General features: G+C 45.9%; 2 protein-coding genes across 5 annotated transcripts in view; one reads left to right on the top strand and one right to left on the bottom strand.

Moving 5' to 3' along the window:
* Positions 1-354: 354 nt before the first annotated feature.
* On the bottom strand, positions 355-15,518 carry ak9 (adenylate kinase 9). The gene is made up of 35 exons (XM_061703756.1): positions 15,414-15,518; positions 14,918-15,023; positions 13,793-13,856; positions 13,665-13,717; positions 13,454-13,550; positions 13,269-13,381; positions 13,013-13,174; positions 12,284-12,421; positions 12,143-12,217; positions 11,981-12,076; positions 11,701-11,840; positions 11,126-11,445; positions 11,000-11,020; positions 10,803-10,918; positions 10,018-10,165; positions 9,891-9,926; positions 9,660-9,806; positions 9,342-9,511; positions 8,155-8,370; positions 7,837-8,079; positions 7,632-7,753; positions 6,469-6,688; positions 5,813-5,881; positions 5,533-5,739; positions 4,482-4,700; positions 4,141-4,357; positions 3,880-4,081; positions 3,261-3,407; positions 2,975-3,192; positions 2,712-2,908; positions 2,459-2,628; positions 1,713-1,811; positions 1,531-1,633; positions 1,343-1,457; positions 355-757 (listed from the first exon to the last, which is right to left on the bottom strand). Exons 2-35 carry the CDS (start codon positions 15,005-15,007, stop codon positions 543-545), a joined length of 4,965 nt encoding a protein of 1,654 aa, XP_061559740.1. The 5' UTR covers positions 15,008-15,023; positions 15,414-15,518; the 3' UTR covers positions 355-542.
* Positions 15,519-15,791: 273 nt separating this feature from the next.
* fig4a (FIG4 phosphoinositide 5-phosphatase a) overlaps positions 15,792-23,381 on the top strand; it is a 37,712-nt gene continuing 30,122 nt past the window's right edge. For all 4 annotated transcript variants that reach the window (XR_009770266.1, XR_009770267.1, XM_061703752.1 and 1 more), the window contains exons 1-10: positions 15,792-15,970; positions 16,066-16,166; positions 17,479-17,577; positions 18,238-18,361; positions 20,044-20,200; positions 20,286-20,336; positions 21,056-21,219; positions 21,328-21,456; positions 22,028-22,128; positions 22,801-22,963. Coding sequence is in view for 2 of the 4 variants with exons in the window: in XM_061703752.1 (XP_061559736.1) it covers positions 16,104-16,166; positions 17,479-17,577; positions 18,238-18,361; positions 20,044-20,200; positions 20,286-20,336; positions 21,056-21,219; positions 21,328-21,456; positions 22,028-22,128; positions 22,801-22,963 (1,051 nt within the window). In the remaining 2 variants the exon portion in view is untranslated. The remainder of the gene's footprint in view (positions 15,971-16,065; positions 16,167-17,478; positions 17,578-18,237; positions 18,362-20,043; positions 20,201-20,285; positions 20,337-21,055; positions 21,220-21,327; positions 21,457-22,027; positions 22,129-22,800; positions 22,964-23,381) is intronic.

Genomic DNA, 23,381 nt, shown 5'->3' with positions numbered 1-23,381 from the left:
TGGAGATAATGAATGCATTCCTGACAGTTCTATTTTTTTTTGCTGTCGTTACAGTTGATGTTGGACATTTTATTTTCATTGGCCTCTGGGGCAGTTATGATTGAGCCCCATAAATCGGCGTGACTACGATACAGTAGTCCTTCGTTTATCACCGGGGCCACGTTCCAAAACACCCCGCAATAGATGGAAATCCGTGAAGTAGCGACCATATATTTATTATTAAAAATATATATTTTATGCATAATATTATGCATTAATATAAGATTCTTCTTTTCTCAAAAACAATCAAGCACATCAACACTCATTTATACAAATAAATGAGACAAGCTCAAAGGTTTCTTGTCGTAGGCTATTTTGGGCGGCATTATTTTTATTATTATTATTTAAATACTGTACAGCACAATGAAGCGGACATGCACTGAGAACAAAATACACGACTCAGATGGAACGTTCTGAGTCTTTGTGGTTGATTGCGACGGACGCGCAAAATGAAACACAACCACGCTGGTGACGGTTCAGCGTCTAACGCAGAGCGTCCCGGGTTACATTTGCAGACCAGATTTCTCTCGGGGCGAATCTCTCAAGGCGAGAAACCTCTTCAGTTGGAAGTCACATTCGACGGGGCATTCGTCGGGGAGCTTGTATTCCGCTTGCATCGACGAGCTCAGGTAGGGGATGAGCGCGCAGTCCTCCTCAAACGAGGCCAACTTATTTTTGTACATCTGGCGAATGTGTTCTGTGCTGTTATGGTTGAATGCTGGGCAGAGAGAGCGAGAGAGAAACAAAGGGATTCAGTCTTAAAAACAACGACTTTGAGCTCCATCATTTGTTGTCATGAATTGTTGCAAATCTCCTCATTGTGAGACAAATAACGGTTATCGTATAATCTTGTCTCAGACAATATCACAATACTCACAGACATATATTCTCTGCTATAAAAACGACAAATATTATTGCCGCTTATTGAGTCACTGAGAGTAGTGGTGACTCTTCTTCATTGGTCTGTATGACTGTATTATACTGGCCCCCGGTGCCCAAGAGAGGCATACCAGGAGGAGCAGCACAATGGATTGAATTGACACGTTAAACCATGATGCAAAAACTATTTGCATTTTATTTAACTATATTGTTACAATGTTTCTTTTGATAAAGTACAATATCGTAGAGCACTATTTTACTTGTGAGAAAATACCTTACAGGAATGTCTCTTGTTTTTGGGATGAATGGCATTTCCATTCATTTCAATGGGTTTGGAATGAATTCAACTTATCGTATCTCGCGGCACCGGCGTACCGAAATTCCTTTGCGCTTTGTCATCGAACGACTGCACGCGACTGAGTACCTTTCATGTAGAAGGCCACGTAGTGAAGAGCGGATCGTTCCATACTGAAGAAGGGAAACTTCGGTTTGAGGCACCCAACAGCCGTCATGGCCTTGACGACCGCCACCGCCGCCCCCTGCGGAGCAGACCGAACGGCTCACAAACACGCTTGCCGCTCGGACCGCTTGACATTTGCCAGCGGTTCTGACCTGTTCCAGGTAGCCCAGCGTGGGGAGGGAGGTGAGCGGGTTCGGCTCACAAAGCGGCGGAACCTTACTGGGCAGCTTGAGGTCCCAGTAGCGTTGCGGAGCGCTTGAGAAACCATGTATCGCAGCTGCTCAACGGACTGATGCGAAGTGGCACAAAAGATTCCGCGGAGATTTTGTCTCACCTCAAAAACTTGTACTGCTTCTGCTTCGTCTCGCAGGTGTACAGCCGCTCTCGGTATTCCACTGCGTATTCCGTGCTGCCGCGGACTAGAGCTTCGTACCTGAGGTGGGGAAACCGTACAGAAGCATGACTAAGGTTGTCGTTTATATTTAATACAGAGCATTGATTCAATCTTATTTATGTAACAGTGCGTATAGTGCCGACTAAACATGTGTCGTGAATGATTCTTTTTTTGTGTGTGCGCTTGGGGCACAAATGATTGAATTCTGCCTAGCAACAAGCGGTTGACATGATCAGGAAATTCTTCTTTTTTTTTTGTGGGTTTGGGGGCGCAAATGATTGTACCCACTGAAATCTGCCCAGCAACAAGTAGGCGACGTGACCGAGAAATTGAAGAAACTGTCCTTTTTGTGAGTTTGAACGATGAAATAATTACGCCCTGTGAATTAGGCCTCAGCCAAGAGCCGCTGACATGAACAGGAAAATTCAAACAATCCCGCCTTTAAGATTCTGCCGAGCAACGAGTGGCTGACATTACCAGGAAATTCAAGCAGGTCATGATTTGATTTGCACAAGACATGAATTCAACGAACCCGAATACTTTCAGAATGTACTTGTAACTATTTGCATCAAAACAATTTTGGAATAGTCATTATTTCGAGCTTTTTCAGGCCACAAATATAGTGGTCCAGCCCGCTGGAGATCCAATAGTAGTGAATGCGGCTGCGAACTCAAATGAGTGCGTACCTCAGTTTGCCGTCCAGATAAGTGACAGGGCAGAAGCCTTTCATCTCAACCTGCTGCGGGGATGTGCTCTTCACCTCCGTCTCGGTCAACTTTTTGGGCAGCCGGTCCGCTTCGGGGAGAGGGCGCGGGCAGCCCGGGGTGACAAATTGATCCGGGTCGGCAAGGAAGCGCTAAAACATTAGAACATAAAACGTTCTCTCTTTAGACTTCCTTCTTGAATGCATACAAGTGTTCTTTTTGTTTTCAGGCGGACCTCCAAATGGTGCGTGCCACACATCTTGAAATATCGCCTGTTGTATTCTGCAGCGTACATCAGGGATGCGGTTTCTGAGCAGTCCACGAGGTGGTCCTGCAGAGCCAGGCACACGGGGCAGTAGTGGGCAAACTCTCCCAGCTGACGCTGAAACTCTTTGGGTGTGACGCATAGCCTGTTGATGCAGCCCGCTCGGCCTGCGTTATTAATAGGCACGGTCAAAACCCGTTAGCTCGTCCTGCTTTTGCTCTCCGGGAACTTACCGCTCCTGGTCCTCCTCAGGTAAGTGTGGATGTACTCCATGCTGACGCTGATCTCCTTGATCAGGCGTTCCCATATGTACCACTTGCTCTTGAGGCCTTCCATCTGGATCCAGTTGTCATACTGCTGCTGGAAGTGCCGTCGCATCAGCTGCGCTTCCTGCTTGTAACACGTGTCGCGGACGTGGAGGATCTCGGCGCTGTCGTGCATCGGGTGGGGCCTGCCGCGAAAAGCGTCGCATGTGTCAAAATTGTCCGTTTGTCGGCTGCGTGGATGATGCTGTCTGACTTGTTCTCCTGCGTCTTGCTCGCGAGGGCTCGCTTGAGCACTTCCACCGTCTGCAGCTCCATCTCGACCACGATCATGGGGATGATGCTGTTGGACTGCATCAGCTCGGCTTGCTTCATGGTCACGGGAAAGCCATCCAACACGTACCTGGAATCGCATAATACGCTGATTTCCAAAAAGTCACATTAGCGTGCCATGAGAGATCATCAGACGTGCCGTGGCTAACTATCCAATTGCACTTAGGTCTGGTACACGCATAAGGATTTTTCAGATCTTAAATGGCGATGTCCTCAAAAAAAACAACTCGCTTTTGAAAATACTTCTCGCCATCTGGGGAAGCCACGTTTATACAACAAACGACATCGGGTAAGAGTTTGCTTTCATTTACGGCCGCTTCGTTGTTCCTGAGCAAGGCGCTTCTTTGATTGGCTACATTCCGTTCCGCGGCACAATTCACGGTGTCACGGCTTTCCCCATACACATCAAGAGCGTTCATTATTTAAGCTTGTCGGCCCCGACCCGTTTCGGACTCTAAAATCGGAAGGAATCCACTCTTGCCACAGCTCAGAGCTAAAGACCATCGTGGTGCATTGTGGTGTGAAGTGTTCTCGTAACACACCCTTGTGTGCTGCAGACCAAGCTCATGAGCACCTTCTCCAGGCACTGGATGGCCAGCTCATCTGGCACCACGAGGCCCTGGTGGAGATGTTGCTTCATCTGCGCCGACAGGTCGCTGTGCTCCTGCTCGTCAAGAATGCGCCGCATGACGCCGCCGATGGACAACAGGTCCAAACCGTACCTCTGCGCGAACATCGTGGCCACTGCGGGGACGGCGGGGAATGTCAAAAAAAAGGAACAAACGGGATAGGAAGGGACTCACCGCTCGTTTTCCCCGATTTGGGTGGTCCGACGACGGCCATTTTAACAGGAAGCATCGGGGAGGGCTTTGACTGCCTGAGGTACTTCAAGGGGTTGAGCGTGAATATTTGCTGGTTCTTCTTGGAGCCAAAAAAGTAAATATACTGGTTGAAGAGCACTGGGCATGTGGTATCAAGAGGCCACAGCACAGGTTGGATGAGGTCTCCTTCATTGTAGCGCTGTGTGGATTGGCAGACAAGGAAAGAACTTTTCCAACTTCAAAGGCGGGTGACATGGCGGAACAATCGTAATAATAATAACGATCCCAGCAATTGCGAGAGGGCCTTGGCACGGCAAGCTTACCTTGACCGGGTCCAAGCAGCCGAAGGCGCTGTGGAACTTGTACGAGTAGAGCAGGAGCAGCTGCGCCAGGTTGAACGAGATGGGCTGGCATTTTTGGAAGAGCGACTCGCGGTTGGCCTGCAGCGGCTCCACTTTCAGGAGGAGCTGACGCCGAACCACGCCCGTCTTGCGCGAGGCGTTGATAGAGATCCGGGGAATTTTGAGTTCGCTCAGAACCTCCTGAGTGTGGGACAAAAAACAAACAACAAACACCATATTTGAACAGTCAACACAAGTATACAGGCAAGCTAGCTAATGTACAAGGTGGGCCAAAGGTCGGCACACTCGTCCCTCGACAGAACGCGGTTCACTTTTTGCGGTCTCGCTGTATCACAGATTGTACATCGTACATATCATTTTTACACACAAACTGTTATTGCAGACTCACGAAGAAATAAGCGCGAGACGGGAGGAAAGAGTGCGTAAGACAGATGATTCAACTGAATTATCAAAACAAAAGTCTTCTTAATTTGACGCAGCACGGAGTGTTGTTAACAACCCCAAAAAAACATCACAACGTTCTCTCTCGTCTCAAATGCTGTGTTCATGTCCTGCTCAACTGTCAATCAAATACCACTTCTGCGAAGCGGAAAAATGGATGCTACTCCGTCCAGCTGACACATAACAACATGTTTGAGCCGCCAAAATATATCCGCTTAAAGCCTCCACCGGCTAAAATATGTCCCACCGGTTGTCACGTGGCTTTTCCACGTCATGACCGCGCCAGACGCCGCCACTTTTTGTTTTGTCCCACTCTTCTGCCTTCTCTACGTGGCGTGCGCGCACTCACGGCCAACAACGAGGCACTCTAAAGCGGCGTACATTCAATAGAATTTTGATGACAATTTTAGTTTACGTTTTGTTTTTTTTTCTATTTCCAATGTTAAAATTATTTTGGGGGGGTGCTACCACAATGTTAATTAAAAACCGGTTGTGCAAAGCTACATGATGTAATGTTCAAATAATGGCCAAATATGGCGGAGTGCGGAATGGTGTTGTGTGTCTCTTTTACCAGCACGGTAGAAATGTTGTTGGAGTCGGCAACGTAACGTTCTTCGATCTCCGTGTTCAGCCTCTCGGCAGTTGCTTCCTCCAGATCGTCTTCTTCTTTGAACTCGTCGTACCTTTCCACGGGGAACTCCTCCTCCAATATGGCCTCTATCTCTTCCTCTATGTTTGTCGCGTCTTCGTCGTCCTCATCATCCTCCCGGCAACTAAACTGGTTTGTTTACGGCTTAGAATAAATACAAAACAATAGTCGAACAGTGACAGCGGTTGACGAGATGGTTTACTTTTGCGGCTGTTGAAGAGGCTTCTTTTTCTTCCATTAGTTCTGCCCTCCTCTTCACAATATTCTCGTCCTGTATCAACGACAAATTGTCACTATTGCGATGCAGGTCGTCGTTATAGCTCAACATGAGCAAGCGACATTTTCGTTGTACGATATCCCAAAACGTGCCTGGATGGCCACTTTGACATTTGGCATCTAAACGACAAACAATAAACATTTTTCTCTCCGATATGTTTTACCCTATTTCAAACGCAGGTTGACCGGCATTACTTTGTTTTTATTCATAGTAAAAAAATAATGTTTTTCCAATATATTCAATCATTTATCACTTCATCTATGGATGTATGTATATAATATAGAAAACACAACAACAGCACCATCTGGTGGATCCGGTGGGGCATTGCCCCTTCTGCCACTTGAGTCGCGCTCTCTCTCTCTCTCTCTCTCTCTCTCTCTCTCTCTCTCTCTCTCTCTATGTGTATATATATATATATATATATATATATATATAGTGAGGGGCACTGCCCCCTCTGTCTCTGATACCCGCTCCTAACAGAGAGTCACTACAAGGTGAGATTGTGCCCAACGCTCGTGCCATTTACAATCGTTCTTTTTGTGATAGTAAAGTATTACGCTTCCGCGTTTTGGCTGCCTTACCCGAGCCTTGCGGTGTATTTCGCGGAGGACATCGAGCAAAGCTTCGCGCCGGTCGCAGTGCTCTCGCCACCTCTGCCAGAATTTGGGCAACAGGCGCGCCTGAACGTCCTCCACCCCCGCCATCAAGGTGACCACGGCGTCGGGATAAAGCTGATGCTGCATCATGTGCTGCACTTCCTCGGTGTTGTGAGGGAAACCCTCCAGGATGAAACCCGTGGACCTGAAACAAAACACCCAGCATTGAAATCAACTGCAAGGGTGTACAGTGGTACCTCAAAGTTGAACACCCTAAAAGTTTAGCAATTTGGAGTTCAACCTCAAAGAAAAATCGTCTGACCGTCATCAGCGCACTTATCGAGAGTTCTGTAATATTTGTTGGATTATTTCATTCGCTTTTTTCCCTGAAAATGGGTAGTAAAAATGTCATTATCCATCCATCCATTTTTTTTGTACCGCGTCTCCTCATTATTTCTCATCATTAAACGAGCCCACATTAGCCACGGCTGCTACTATACATGGGAAGCATGACATATTTGTAATAGAGTGTTACTATAACACTAAATGTTATCAGTTTGAAGTTTTATTTTTTTGGAATGTGCAAAAAATTTGTAAATAAAAAAACAGTACATGTAAACGTATGTGTCGAACAAATGTGTAGGTCATTCTGTGTGGCTTCTAAATACTTTCAGCTGCCCTAGTTTTAAATACATTTCTTTTTAACCAAAATAGTTCCAGCTAAGCTCCTGAAGCCCAAGCTAAAAGGTCATGCGCAAGGCTGCGGCGGGGGTATGCCGGTGTGCTCACGAGTTAATGGCGAATGATTGACACCTCATCGGTCACCTTTAATTATTATTTAGTTAACTAAACAATTTTATACATTTTCTCTTTATTTTATTTTTGAACTCATCTACAAATGACTTGGCCCATTTGTCCGTTGTTAAAATCAAATGTGGGCCTCGAGCACAAGACGACCACTCTAAATTGTCCACCGCTGTGAATGTGATTGTGAATAATTGTTTGTCTATATGCGCCCTGCGATTGGCTGACGGCAATTAGCGGACAAGCGCTCCAGAAAATGGATGACTGGACCAGCATCACGGCACGGATTGTGCCCGACCTACGGAGAATTTTGCGTATGGTTGCGTGTGTGTTTGCTGTGTTACATGTAAGGCTCCGTTTTCCAGTACGGATTGATGACCTGATCCAGGACATGTGAACTCAGTGGAAGGTCATCAGTCAAGTAGGCTTTAATACCAATTTCCTCATCAGTCAGTCCCGCATCCTCCTTTTGGACCAAAAAAAAAAAAAAAAGATCCACTGTAAAGCTAAAACGAAGACACGATTAGTGTAATTAGCCGGTAAGCTAACCTCGGTCGGCTCCGCAGCTTCGTCACCTCGGGCGTCCTCGATGGTGGACTTCAGGGCCTTCAGATGCTCCTCTGTCGACTCGTCGGCGGGGATAACTCGCTGCTTTATCTTTGGCGTGAGGAGCATTTGAAGTTGCTCCTTGAACTGAATGTGGAAGAGGCCGAGTTGCTTGGCGAGCCACTCGCCTTGAGTGGTCTTGCCGGAGCCGCGGCATCCCAGCAGAAATATCCGCAGGGCAGGAGGCTGAACCGCACGTGTAAGATTGCAAAACATTCATGTTTTGTTTTATTTTTTCCCTTGTCATCATCCAGTTTGTACCTTTAAAAGCTCGTTTTGTCCAACAAACTGTTCCGGAGTGAGCAGGAAGGCTTCCCTGGCATCTACGTTGGAGAAATAGTAGACCTTCTCTCGATACTTGGCTGATATCTCATCTGTGCAGGGCACCAGCGCATTCTGCTTCTTGAGCACCACCGGGCAGAAATTAAAGGTATCGCCAAAAGACTTCTTGGCAGTTGCGTCCCCTGGGGATTCCGACTTTTAAATGGAGAAAAGGACAACAAAACATTTTAAAACTTGTGTATGTTGGCAAAATATTTGTAAAAAAAAAAAAAAAAAAAGACTGACGAAGCAATACAATGTTATCTGCAGCCTGTCGAATAATGGCAACCCCCCCCCCCCCAAAAAAAAAAACAGAGCAAGTGGGCGCTAAAGCAACTGGAGGTTGCCATCCTCCATTGTTAACTTTGAATGTGTGTGGCTTTAAAAGGCGGAGCTGGCCTGTTGAGTGACGTGTGAGTCAGCAAATGAGAGTGTAAGGTTGGCTCAGGATAGCGGCGAGCAGTTGAGTGGCTAACGGTTAGCCCGTCTATGTGTTTGCTCTTTGGTGTGGCCGTGCGGCTAGCGTAGGAATATGCTCGTTTATTTTGTTACCGTTTGTTCAAGAAAACGATTAAAAATGCACCGCGGCTGTGTTTATCCTTGACCACCTATGAAGGTACTACAATTTGTTCTAACTAGCGGTAGTAGCCTATATTACATTATCGAACGATGTTTAATTGACCATAGAGGCACAGTTGTGTGAGACAACACTGATTTGCTGTGAGCTGAGTTTTTCTCAAATGCGAAATGATCCCATACTTTAGACATTCTCTGTCTTTTACGGACTCTTTTTTTTCCTCGTGGCGCCCACTTATTGAGTCTGCGCTATCTTTCGTCCGTGTGGGAAAAATGATCAAAAATTCTCCATATGGTGAAAAATCTGCAAAATCAAATGAGATATGTAGGATTTCAAAGTCAGTGATACAGTACGACTGCGAAACGAGACAACATTTTCTTGTCGTTCGTATTTCGCAGCAGTCTGTATGCACTGTGGCACAATGCTGCCTCTCGCGGGTCAGTCTCGGTACTGATTTGGGGAGGTGTCGCAAACCGACTGGTGGTCATCTCGAGTGTACGAGCCAATAAAGCGGCAATAAGCGCAAACGTCAGTGAGTCAGTTTACTGACATCTTCATCCTCCTCCTCCTGCTCCTCCTCTTCCCCCTCCTCGTCTTCTGTGTTCTTGTCAGAGTCGTTTTCGTCATCGGCATTTTCCAGATTTGCGATGGCTTCAATATCTTCCGCTTCCTCGTCCAAGTCAACGGCGGAGAACTCTCTGGGCAAATACTTGAAGGGCTCTGCAGAACAATTAAAAACAGACATTGTTTTCTTCCATCTTTTTCCGCCCGCCCAAAGTCGGCTGGGCTAGGCGCTAGCTCGCCTTACGGTCGCAATGAGGACGAGCGCTCGAGAAAACGGACGCAAATGGAAAGGGTTTGCACTCACTCTCCATGAGCTGGACAATCTCGTCGAGAAGTTCCTTGGGGCTCCTGTCGGCGGTCTGCAGCACTGAGTGGCTTAAGCTGAGAGAGAGCTGCAGGCCTTCCCATTCTCTCTCGAACTGCTCCTTCTCCGCTTTGTGCTGGGGCTCGTCTGAAGAGTTGACGCGGTGGGAGAACGGGTCAAGCTCAGCCCACATTTTACAACTCAGGATTCAGGAAGGAAACAACGTGTTACCTTCAGCTTTTTCTGACTGTGGCGCACCGGACTGATCTGCAGTGGGAATGGGACAATGTTAATAAAAAGCCTGCCTGCCTGATTGGCAACGAGGGATGAGCAATAGCTGAGAGGGGACACTACTTACTCTGACTGACCTCCGTGTGCATGAGACAGAAGAGGAAATCCGGAAGGATCCCGGCTCGTTGTAGCGCCTCCAACTGGGAGGCGTTCCTGGGAAAGTTGTCGAGCACCCAGCCGTTGCCCACATCGGAACCCACGTCGGTCGATTCGTTCTGTGGCAAAACGAGAGAAAGCGTTGTCGAGCTAAAGATGCCTTGATATATACGAGTTTAAATCCTTCCGCGACCACGCTCGTAACTCAAAAGCAGTAAGAAAATAGCACTTGATATTTAGCTTGATAAAAACGTATAGCAATAACACCATTGGACAGAATTGAAGGAATGAAACAGTTTGTGCATCATAACTATTTCATGGCAACTCCTTCTGACGTGCACGACTTGGCCACCGGGGAGCAGTATAATACAGGCATACAGACAAACCGACAAGAGTTTCTCAACTCCTGCAGGTGACTCTGTAAACTGCAGTGATACGGGTATCCGCCATTGTTTCAGAGGATAAAGAACGTGTACTTGTGAGTATTGTCATATTGTCTGGTTACGTGTTTTGGTGCCCCGTTTGTCTTCTAATTTCCGTTGCTGAAAGGGTGAAAACTCTGTGACTACCGATGCGATTCTTTAGCCTGCCTACGGTGTTTCCCATTATGTGTTCGCATGAAGCTAGCAGACTTCCATGATTTACTGTTTAGTTTGACAGCAAACGTCGACTGGGAGTGGCACGAAAGAGCTTCAAGCCTCTTTTTTGAAGATTTGTTCGCGATCTGCCAAACTGCTAGATATATGACAAACATACTTCTCTCACGACCTTCGTCAGAGCCTGAGCATAGACTTCCTTGGCTGCGTCGTGTTTTTTGGCCTCTTCCAGAGCGGTTTGCACCAGGGCCACCACTTCGGGGTGATCCTCCGTCACTGAGGACGGCATTCCGACATCGCGTTCAATACGTTGACCCTTCAATATTGCGAGCGATTTTTTTTAAAATGCGTGCTTGCCTTCCACAACAGGGGTTCCATCTGGGTAGGAAAAATATCAAAAGGAATTCAAATCAGGCGGTCTGCAATCGTTGCCTTGTTGCTCGAGAAAAAGGTACGGAGTAAACTATGAGACTTGCAACTTGCCAGAACTCGGTTGCCCGGTCTGCTGCTTGGTCCTGATCTTCTCCATGGCGGCCTGCGTGCAGTCCTCCTTGACTTTGCCCAGCCACTCCTTCTGCAGCTGCGCCACCAGCGGCTCCGCCAGTTTCTCCAGCTCCAGCACGGACACGCCGTGCCGCGCGCCCATCAGTCGCGCCAGCTCGCTCCTCCCCGAAGCCGTCGTTCCGACGATGCAAACCCGGCAAGGGGGGCTGGGCATCGGGGGGAGGAGGTAGCGTCTGGGGTTGGTCACAAACTTATCGTAGGCTTCTTGGGATGAAAGGATGTACATTTTGTCCCGGAAGCTGCAGGAGGGTTTCAGAGGCGAGATTTGCCATATTTAAAGGGGACGCACGATAAATAATGAATCGTCTTTCGAGACCAGCGCCGTAAGTCGCTTATATCTGTCATACGTCGCAAAACTTTTGTGTTGTTTGTCGGCAGGCTGGCTTCCATTCGTTTCAATGGGGAAAGATGATTTGAGAGACGAGAGATTGGAGTTCCGAGCGTGAGCGCTTTGCGACGTAGAATTTGAACGAGAGCCTAAAAAGAAGCCTCACCCTACGGAGAATTCCGGTTTTCCGGGGACGAAGCAGCCTTCTTTCAAGGCGACCGGACAACTTCGACCCCAGCGGCTCCTCCGCCACCGGAAGCCTGGCACTAGTATCCTGGAGGAGGACATAAACCTCAGCAGGTCCTCCTACAACCACAAGGGAGGCTGCGTTGGGTTCGGGCTTTGATGCATTCCTATTTTCATTTTTATACAATCCTGATTTTTCCTTCCTAAATACGAATTGGTCTCGGGACCACTGTATTGGTTGATAACTGAAAAACGCTGACCGTTTCGATGTCTTCGGGCAACTCTTCGTTCTGATGGAGGACCACTGGAACCGACACGCGCTGTATGGCCATCGAGCCCAGGCGGGACAAGACAAACTGCGGAGAAACAGCGACAAGCGTCGGTAACACCTTCCGACGCGCCGTTTGTATGAAGCGACTTACTAAGAGCAACTCATCCGGTGTGTTGGTTCCGTCCACCTCTAAAAGGTAGATCGGGTTGTGGTCCATCATGTAATCCTGAACGACGATATGCGGGCGTTACTATACAACGGAAGTCCTCGTCTGAAGAGGAAGAATTTGTACCTCCAGCGGTCTGAGGATGTTATCCTTGTACGCGTTGATTCGAAGAGAAGTATTTCTGGACTGACGTTCAGGGATCCACACCAGCTGGTCAATCGTGCACCTTGGGGTAATTTGTTCCTCTTCCTCTTCATCATCATCCTGCAAGCGAGACGAGTCGTCCTTTTGACTTTTTCATACAATGGTGGTTTTAGGAATAGGTACATTTCCTGCATACGACACAAAAACGTGGGGCAGTATAAGGGGACGTCACAGTAAACACTTGACATCGATTTTCTTCTTTTCGGGGCGTTGAAGGCCTTTCACGCTGCACTCGCTCGACGACGACGACGGCGTATTTGCAAGCGGTGACGCCACCGAGGTGGTGACGCAGCAGCAAAAAAAAAAAAAAAAAAAAAAAAACTCAAAAAACGTCCCCACCCCCAAAGAGAACATTTTTCACAAAATGAATGGGAACGTCGAGGCTTTGCCAAGTGCAGTGTGCAAAAGGCCTGAACATCGTGCGCAGTTTGAACATTTAATTCAGGCCTTCGTAAACCGTAGAGGGAGCCAGCGTACCGCTGTTGGTAGCCTACTCTACCAAGCTTTGAGATGGTGGAGAGAAGACTTCCATCAAGGCAATCCTTCGCCCATCTGATTTGTTTAAGTTAAGACGCGTGCCCGTAATGTGCACTGCAAAGTGGATGCCAACTGGCAAACGAGGCGAGCTTATTTGTAAAGTTGAACAGATACCTGCGATTCTTCCTTATCCTCCTCCTCCACTATTTCATCATCTATAAATCCCGTTACGTGGAAGTCATTGTCCCACTTCCATTGATCTTGATTGTACAGAAGACCTGTCATCGGGTGCTGCTTCTGACTCGACAGCCTCTGGACCAGGTCCTTGTCGGCACACTGACGAGCGGGCACACGAGGGCCTATTTATTTGATTTGTTTTCAGTAAATTACTCACGAAAACACGAAGGGAGGCTCAGTGACGCGGCCCGACCTTGATGTTGATGAGGAAGTCCGGCTTCAGCTTGAGCTTCTCGATCAGCTCCATTTGCTCACCGACGCCAACGCCCTCTTCCGACATGAACGGCAGGCAGCTCAGCACGTAGCCTGCGACATGCGCGATTCAAACATCGCGGTGGTCTGAGGATGTGCTGCGATTCCAAGCTAACGGATCCCTACCGTAGTGCTCAACTTTGGACGAGTTCAGCATGTCGAATATGAGCCGGAGGACCATGTCTTCGGGCACACTTTCGCCCGCGTTTAAGATCTCCAGGAGCTGTAAAATGATCAGCTTTAGTACCGATGTGGGGAAACCTATAACGCACGGCCTGCCATACACTTTGAAAAACAAATCAAACCGGAGAGGAACTGTCAGTAGGAGTCGGGTTACCTTGATGCCATCCTCTGTTGTACTTCTGATGTGGTAGTCCAGCACCTCCGTGTCTGCAATTGGGAAGCAGATGAATGAATAAAAAGATGACATTTGGAAAAGGGCAGGGTGAGAGAAATGATGCTTACCATCGATTAAAACACACCCCCAGGTCTCTGCTATATTTTTGGCCAGGGTGGATTTGCCAACACCCTGCAACAACGGACGTCACAAATCTTTTGTTGCTGTGACGTTTGATGGGCAATAAATGAAGCGTTGTAGTTAAACATGCCAGCTTTGTAGCTTTGTGATTACTTCTGGACTGAAATGCAGGAAATTGTCTTTACCACAATCGCAACCCTCAGTTTTGCACTTTTGTAGCGCTTGCATAGGGCCCTGTGTTTTTTGTTTACTAAAACGTACTGAGACTCGTAACTCAGACTGTAGAATGTTTGATCGTTATTACCCCAAAACTGGACGACTTGCACCTCGGAAATTAGAGTGGCTACCTCTGTAAATCTCGATATAAGATTGAATTGCACACTGTCGCATTTGCTTAGACCACACGCAAATATGCTCTTGCTCTGCCTTTACACCCGTACGTCCAGATTTCGGCCTGTTTTACTGCCGCTTCCCCTCTCTCCTCGCCCACCCGCTATGATCGAAGTGAGGCTTTTGCTGTAAGGATTCTGCATCGACCGACCAGGACCGGAGTTGAGGAGAACCACTTGGGGCCGCGCGGTGGGCCTAGTGGTTAGCACGTCTGCCTCACAGTGCTGATGTTCGGGGTTATGTAGACCGTTTCCTTATAATGCTATACGCGTAGCTCGTGCATCATCAAAGCTAAATGTGCGTTTACAATGTATGGTTTTCTTGCACTGCGATTAACTTGTATGACACTTGAAGTCGTCTCGCCTTCAGATGACAACTTCCATATGGGCCGTTAATTTATTGTTCACTTTTATGGCAGTCAAAAACGTTACCTAAAGCATTGTCTTGTTTTGTGTCATGACGGCAACAGTTTGACGCTGGAACTGATTCTGTTTGGTTTCCATTATTTCCCTAAGGGGAAAAAATGCTGTTTGGTCTTGAATTAAACCGTGCAAGTGTACCTAATGAAGTGTCTGCTGTGTGCGTGTGTGTGTGTGTGTGTGTGCGTGTGTGTGTGTGTGTGTGTGTCGTGTCTCTCTTTCGCTCTCTCTCTCTCTCTCTCTCTCTCTCACACACACACACACACACACACACACACACACACACAAGCAAACGTTCTTTACCGGCCTTCCAACCACGAGGAAGCAGGTCGGTTTGGAAAGTAGACGCTGTCTCTCAGCGTCATCTTCGATGAGGTTGTCCACTAGATCCATATGCCCGGTTTATTGCCTGAAATAGGTTCAATTTCGGGCAAATAGAGCAATTTAAGGCGTGCCATGCTCTCCATCAAACGTCATCTACAGTAGAACATTTGTGCACATTCATGACGTAAGTGTGTGGGCTCTCGCCCAGTTTGATGCTGCCAAGCGTCAACGCGAGTTACAGCGTTGGAACAAAAACGGTACTTATATCGGACACGTTACGTGACACGTTTTAGAACTACATTCATATGAAAAAGATAACGCAGCTTCCTTACGAATAATACACACTATAAACTCAGCGTATTTCCATAAAATAATATGGAAAATCAGTGCGGTTGTCACGTTTCAATAAAAGGTAGTTTAGGGAAAATTCACAGACAATTATTTTTAAAACAAATTTGGCCAAAGGTCGGCTTACCTTGACTTGATAATTATGAGAGAAAAAACCTGTTCCAGCTGTTTAAATCATTGAAACTTGTACTGTTGCTTGTTTGTGGCACAACCTTGTAACTTTAGCACTAACCTAACCTGACAGTGGCGTTTGTTCCCATAGCAACTATCAACACGCCTATCAGGTGACTTTTATCATTCTTTATTTAGGCGAGCCAACATATAGATATGTGTATGTGTGTGTGTGTGTGTGTGTATTAAAGCATTTGAACGTATAATTTATGTCAATTCCACTACAATTCGTATTACGAACGTTTATTTGACCGAAAACGATATCGTTGTGTTTGGGCTTCGCCGCGCGCCGTAGTGACGTCTTCCGCGTTCACGTCAGTCACCTGACTTAAACAAATTCACGTGACGGCGTGCTCCCATTTGCTAGCCAAACACGCCGACGTGTTAGAATGACTTCATAAAGCGTTTTATTGGAGCAGTTGAAGCAATTATATCGAATAGCCCACCTGAGGGGGGAATGTAAATTGGCGCCGTTTGTTAAAGATAAGCGGCTGTCGCCTGACTAATTTAACGGTGAGTCAGTTTTGCAGCACAAAGTCATTCAAATTGCGAGCTCCAGGACAGGAAGTCATTGAATAAAATGTGTTTTGTCTCTGTTCCCTTTGCAGTTATTCTGTTGTCTGCATTGAGTGTTTGTGGCTCAAACATGGCCCAGTCTGCAGCTGTCATCAGTGGGCTCCAAAGGATGGTTCTGTACGAGACGAGAGCCGTAAGTCGCTCAGATCTCACAAATCTCACAAAAGTCGCTTATGTGAAGAATGATTCGCCTCTGTCCAATGTGGACGTAGTTGGTTAAACACCGTGTTTGAGTCTTAAACGTGGAGTAAATGAAGTTATGGAAGGTTTGAGAAGAGCTGACGATGACATTTTACAGCAAGTAAAAGCACAGTTCTGGAGATGACTGGAGGGCAACTGGAGCTTTACCTTGATGTGGACGTGAGATGGCAGCAAAGGCTTGTGTGGGATGATTTGCTCAGTTTAATCAGAATCAGAATCAGAATCATCTTTATTGGCCAAGTATGTTAAAAGCACACGCGGAATTTGTCTCTGGTAGTTGGTGCCACTCTGGTACTATAAGCAAACGAGCCACTATTACAAAAATATACGTTTAGGACATAAACACATAAGTACCGAGAGTCATTAAACAATGTAAGGTGACCACCAGTAGTGTGGTAATACTAATACAATGACAATTGTGCAAGCGATGCAGAGAATCCTCAAGTATTTTAAAGTGTCCAGTAGTCTGCGTATACAGATCAACAACAGTTATGCAAATAACCGATATGAGATCATCTTCCAACTGGCAAACAATTTTGGGAACCATTTCTTTAAATCTGCAGTTAACGTGATAAGAGATGCTGCTGACCCTGGGAACTCCCTGCACTTTTTGTAATTGTTTGTACTTAAAACAAAGATAAGTGCAAAATTAAGATTTCAATTCGGTTGACATTTTGTAAAACTTTTATTTATTTCTTTGGTAAAAAAAAACTTTTTTAAGTTTTCATTTAATTTTATGACATGCTGCTGAGCCTGGGAGCTCCCTGCACTTTTTGCTAGAATTTTAGTCTCAATAAAACAAAAAACAAAACAACTTTAAAATGTTGCAAATCTGATAAAGCTGTTTCATAAACACATGCTTAAAGACATTTCAACAAAGTGTTGGAGTTTGTGTTGTTCAAAATCTTTACACCAATATTTTCCCTTTTACTGCAAATTAAAAACGGCTCCAAATATCGGTTGTGGGCCTCCTTGACTAATTGGTATCGGTATCAGCCATGGAGAAAAAAAACCCAAAAAAAACAGCGGTCTGTCTACTGCTACATGTTGGAGTAGTGTGATGGGCATAAAGCTTCTCAAAACTGCAGTCGGGGACCGAAAAACATCTTGCCAGGTGGCGATTTTGCAACGCTGCGCCAATGTTATTGACAAACCTTGCCAAGGGAATGACATGCTTACAAAAACTGCAAAGGCGTAAACTATCCAAATAGATGTTAAGCCATTATTTTTCTTCTCCTTTGCAGAGGTATTTTTTGGTGGGGAGCAATCAGGCTCAGACCAAACACAGAGTGCTGAAGATTGACCGCACAGAACCCAAGGACCTGGTCATCATTGACGATAAGGTGAGCTAGCATCAGGGCAGCACTAATGTAATACACTTGGTATGTAATACAATATATACCCCCCAGTTTCCCGGGGGGGGGGCTACATTGTACAAGTCTCTCCCCAGTCGAATACGTGCGTGACAGCCTGGCTGATGGATGACTTGTGAGCTCACTGCAGCCATTTACGAGCTAGGAATTGATTGGCTCGGAATAATGTTGGGTCATTATGATGATGATGATGATTATGATGATTGTTACTAAGAAGCATTTTCCAGGAACTATCCAGCACCCCGCAATAGCATTCCTGGCAATATTTGTGCGCGTATGGTGCTACAGTGTAATTGACAAACAGTCTGTAGATGCTTGTGAATGTCATTTTATTGTGATTATTAAAGTGAAGGTAGATTAACATAGCAAATACAAGCTCTTCTATGTGATATTAAAAGTGCACTGAAACCTTGTTTTTTTCCTCATTGAGAGTGAAAAAAAGTTTAACAATTGCTTTCATGCGTTAAAATGATCAGCGGTACAGAAAATGGAGGGATGGGAATGAAAAATATTTAAAGAGACAGTACATGCTGTGGACCGTGTCAGTAGATCTAAATCTACTAAAACTAATCTCCTAAATCCTGTGACAGATTTTCCATTTCTTCCAATGTCGTTTTTTTTATCTTGTAGCATGTGTACAGCCAGCATGAGGTGCGCGAGTTGCTAGGTCGCCTGGACTTGGGAAACCGCACAAAGATGGTCCAAAAAGGTTCGTCAGGGCTGTCTCGGGCAGTGACGGCCGTTGGCGTCGTGGGTACGTGTCCGCCCTCCACTCTCCGGTCACGCTCTTGCACAACAACGGCGTCAACAGACCACTGTGGACGACACAGACGGCAACAAAGCATGATGCCACAAAGCATCACTTGTCCGGCCGCAGGTGCTGGCCTGCTTTTGCAAATGACACACAGGAAGTGGGAAAGCGCAATAAAAGGCCCACCTGGCAGTTGAATGCGATTCACCACAATGTAGCGCAACCTCTATTTTTTCAGGTTTCACATAATCACCATTTGTAATGTACGCATAAGCAGCCTCTTTTCGTTTACTGCCCGCTATTTCTAATGACAGCCAGCTGAAACGAAAGTACGAAGAAGAAAGTTATAATTTGCGGAAACCAGGTCAACGCACACGTTATGTCTGCCGACTCCTGGCAGCGCGACGTTGGCGCTTGAGTGACGGCTCATCAACCTTCGCAGAAATGTCACTTCCAACACAAGCGATAATTAGTGTGACTGAGTGTGTAAATGCCATCCCCGTATTGTATGATCACTTTCTTATCGTGACCTACATTTGTTAAAGCCGTGCGTAGACGTTCAGCAGAAGGTATTTGTTTGGATAAGACGTTATTTCTAAGCAACCACGAGAGGTTCAGTTGTCTCGGTTGGGAAGATTCATACGTGGATGTTGCTAGGGAACGTGTTTGGAGAGCTTCATAACAGTCATTTGTATTTGACCAATGTTCGCCATTTACTTTCAATTTAATGGGAAGAAAAAGAAAGCCATTTTTCGTCGGCCAAACATCTGCTCAAATTCAATTAAAAAAATGTTTCAGAATCTCCAATTGGGAAAGTAAAAAAAAAAAAAAAAAAGGACAGGATCATAACATTTTTGATTTTGTGTAGAACGCAGTGGAAATGTCTCCCACCATGAGTTCCTGCCGTTCCTGTGTTCCCGTTTCTTACCAGCAATTCCACAGTAAAATCTTAAAACAGACCAGAATCATGTGACCATGCACTTTCAAAATAAAATGTCTCCAAACCATTTAATGTGACATGTTTTACACACCTTACGTGTGACATAAACCCTTACAAGTCTTTTATATAACGATTTATTTATTTATTTTTAATACCAAATACCAAATCAAATTTATTTAGTATTGTTTCAACGTGGGAAAAATAAGCAATGAAATCTAAAATCTAAATGGCAGCAGGCGGAAACAGCTTAATTGTCCCTGCGTCTAGTGGAAGAGCAATCAATTGTTCTGCCTGCCACTATACGTCACCGGCATAAATAGCTGAACAAAAATCCATGATTTGTAGTTCATAAATACACATTTTTGTGAAATGACAAAATGAAATTGGATATTTTGGGCACAGTGGTTGCAGACGCCAAATGAGTTTGGCTCCTTTTCATGCTGTACATTTTTCGTACACTCATATGCCCTGTGAGCCGTTATACACAGACAGACTCTTTGACATTTGCTAAAATACACAGTTTTGTTTAGTTTTTTTCCTCCCCACTGTCTGTGCCCTTGTGCCTTTTTATGTCTCAAGCTGCTCTTTGACAAAAGGTCAGTGGGTCACACAGTGCATCCTGACAGTCCCCCGTTTTGGTCTAGCGCTTGCTCTCTGGTTATTTATACCCAGCTTTGAGCAGTGCCACCCATTTTGCCAAGGTGTCGTTTTCGCGCAACAATTCTGCTTTTGTGTTCTTTGACAGGCTTTGTACGCTTCCTCGAAGGCTACTACATGGTGTTGATCACCAAACGCAGAAAAATGGCCGACATTGGGGGCCACTCCATTTACAAAATCGAAGACACTAGCATGATCTACATCCCCAACGACTCTGTCCGGGTGGCGCACCCCGACGAAGCCAGGTACGGCCGTTTGGGTTGCTCCTAAAGATCAATGGACTTCATGTTTGTCATTTTTTACCTGATGGGTCTTTCAACTCTACCCCAGATATGTACGAATCTTTCAAAACATGGACCTATCCAGTAACTTTTACTTCAGGTAAAATTGTTGTTGTTGTTTCTCACTGTCTTTTTCGTCACCATGTTTAAAGGGCCTGTGAAGTGAATTCAGAGGTTTGTTTCTAAATACGTTATGTAGTACTCAATTGTGGAGATATAGCATTAAACCCTTTTTCACCTTTTTCATTTTCCTGTTTTTTTCTTAGTTTTTTTGGTGGGGGTGGGGGGACGTGGCCCAGTGGCGCACTAGTACCACGACGAGAGTCGCCCCTCCCCCACTATTTAAGAACTTGAGCGGTTACCCGGCGCAATTGCGATGTGTAGCTAGCTAGCTATGCCCACATGCCAAAAATGCATCTTCTCTCCGGATCGTCGTGGCTGCTTTAGAGTGCGGCAGAAGAGCGAGGAGGGCTGCATCTAAGGTTGACTTTTTTGGTTTGTTTGTTTCACATTGTTGCCTTGTTCTTCAGCATGTTTAATCCTCCTGTTATGTTGCAGGACAAATTGACCCGTTTTAAAGTTGAATAAACATTGACTCATTAGTCACTCAATGTTTTTTAAACCTCAAAACGGGTTGTATTGTTTTGCATTTGTTTCGCTCGCTTTGTTTGCAACATTGTCACAATGACCGACAAACATTTTGGTTGTACTGAAGAAACAAACAGGATAGTTAAATTAGCCTTGATAGCTTAATGTCTTGTCGACTCGTTAAGGGATTTTCTTATTTAGTTTTCATACTTTTTGATTATTACTGCGCAGCTACAGCTACGACCTGAGCCACTCGCTGCAGCACAACCTGACGCTCCTGCAGAGGCCTTACGAGCTTTGGTCGTCGGCAGAATCCGCCGCCGAGGACGAAGCAAACATGCGGCGCAAACAGGACAGCTTCGACATATTTGAAGACGAGGGGTTGCCCACGCAACGTGAGTTGGGGTCAAGAGACCCCCCCCCCCAACCCAACCACCCCCACCCCCCGCAACCTCTTCTTGTGGTTTGTTTACATCCGTCCGTGTTTCTGTTCTCTGCCGCAGTGCTTTACGGCGTGCGTGCCGAGCCGTACTACAAGTACGTGTGGAACGGGAACTTGTTGGAGCGCGTCAAGGACATCGTGCACCCGGACTGGCTCATGTATATAATCCACGGCTTTTGTGGCCAGTCCAGTATCTTTTTAGCTTTTGTATTGATGTTTTATTATTGTTTGTATTTTAATCAATATCAATCAATCAATGTCGCCATGATGACGCAACACAGAAGCATTTTTCTTCGCTGCAGGTGGATAATTAAAGTTTGTCTTTAATTTCATGAATAGGAGGACTCAAACAGACAATGACTGTTTTATTTGAAAGTAAGCTTCAACCAAGCGTCTCTTTCCAGAGTTCAAAATGTTTTTATTACATGCAGAAATAAAATGTTATTCTCTGCAGCAGTTCATTGAATTCGTAAATGCAGCATATACACATAACAAACCAACAATATATGCAGAGTCATCCTCCCTTTAGATGTCAAAAGGCTCGACATAGCTCTTTAAGTATTAAAGATTGCCGACCCCGATCTAGTTATTGGTCTGTTCATCCATCCATCTGTCTATCTTATATACCTGTCCATCTTATGTTCAGTATTCTACAACATTCTATTTGTCTGTATTTGATATCAAATGTCCATAAGTGACTGCCAGCGTGCCATCTGTCAGCCGCGTTCCAATGTTGCCTCCTTCACCTCGGCCTGTCGCAGAGCTGTTAATCTACGGCCGCCCGGTGCACATCACCCTCATCGCCAGGCGCTCCAGCAAATTTGCCGGAACCCGCTTCCTGAAAAGAGGAGCCAACTGCGAGGTACAAACCAGTTGCGAGGGCAACCGGGCAAAAACAGGCGCAGGTCTGGCGGCTTGATGGGAATGAGTCATGTTGTCGACCGTGGGCTGGGCTGGGGGGGGGGCTCTTCATTTGATCATTTGAATGCTCGTGTTGTTGTTGACCATTGAAGCGGCAATGGAGAAATGAATTCATAATGAATTAGTTTAGTGCTTCTTCTGAGATTTTTCCATCACGTTTCGCGGTCTTTTTCAGGTAATGGCGCTTGTTTAGTTTCTGCTGAGTCTTCTATTTTCACCTTCCCCTTTTTCCAGACGCCTCTGAGGCTTCTCAGTGATGTTGATATTAATGATCCTGTGAGTGTCATGTGACATATTTGAGTGCACTTTCTTTTTCTTTTTGATATGGCAAGTTTTTTTTAAAGTCTGGGAAGCACAGTAAACAAGTGTTTAGCACGTCTGCCTCACAGTTTCTTAGGTTCGGGATTCGATTCTTAGCTTGCCTGTACGGATAATCCGGCTTCCTTTCGCGTTACAAAAACATGCCTTTTAACTACAGCAAAGATTCGAAATTGAACATTGGTTTGAATGCAAGTGTGAATGGTTATTTGTCCATTTGAATCGAGTCTAGCGATGAAGATTTGGTGATACGCGGAGGCTAACTGTGTGCCCTTTGTGCGTTGTGCCCACGCAGGGGGACGTGGCGAATGAAGTGGAGACGGAGCAGATCGCCCACGACGCCTCCGTGATGTCGTTCACGGTGGGAAGTTACTCCTCGTACGTGCAAACGCGAGGCTCGGTCCCGCTTTACTGGTCCCAGGACATTTCCACCATGATGCCCAAGCCCCCAATACGATGTAAGCCCACTGCGTGCGTTATCTCTTTGCTTTGTTAAAGGCTGAATTTGGCCAACACAAACTGGACAAAGCATGAGGAATAATAATCGTCAGTTCCCAGTGGTAATTAAGCAATGTGTTTATTAGTGTGGTTGTCGTTTGCAGTGGTGTATATTTGCACTGCATCATTCTGAAAAAGGTTTTGAAAACAAAAGAGGGTTTTTATGGTTAAATTAGCCTGTGGTGGCTTTGCGCAAGCCCCATTCATTTGCAGAAGGGTGAACATCTTCTCTGGACGGTGTCCCCAAGTCTCCAGAAGTCTGCAGTAACACCACAAAAGTCGCTAGATTGGTTGCTTGTCGCAAAAAATAATTGCCGGAGGGGTCGTAATTGTGCCATGCTCGGCATTTGCCCGAGGCTGAACCGCTGTCCAAAATTG

This window comes from Phycodurus eques, chromosome 18 (genome assembly GCF_024500275.1).
Source record: "Phycodurus eques isolate BA_2022a chromosome 18, UOR_Pequ_1.1, whole genome shotgun sequence".
Taxonomy (NCBI): domain Eukaryota; kingdom Metazoa; phylum Chordata; class Actinopteri; order Syngnathiformes; family Syngnathidae; genus Phycodurus; species Phycodurus eques.
The sequence above is the reverse complement of the archived record's forward strand: the minus strand, read 5'-3'. Positions and strand labels throughout refer to the sequence as shown.

What these genes read in the sequence shown, in the direction of transcription:
- ak9 (XM_061703756.1), bottom strand. Translation starts at nt 15,007, where the DNA reads ATGGATCTAGTGGACAACCTCATCGAAGATGACGCTGAGAGACAGCGT. An exon ending in CAACAGAGGATGGCATCAAG is followed by an intron (nt 13,551 to 13,664) that starts GTAACCCGACTC and finishes ATCATTTTACAG; the next exon opens with CTCCTGGAGATCTTAAACGC. An exon ending in AAATACACCGCAAGGCTCGG is followed by an intron (nt 5,882 to 6,468) that starts GTAAGGCAGCCA and finishes TCGTTGATACAG; the next exon opens with GACGAGAATATTGTGAAGAG.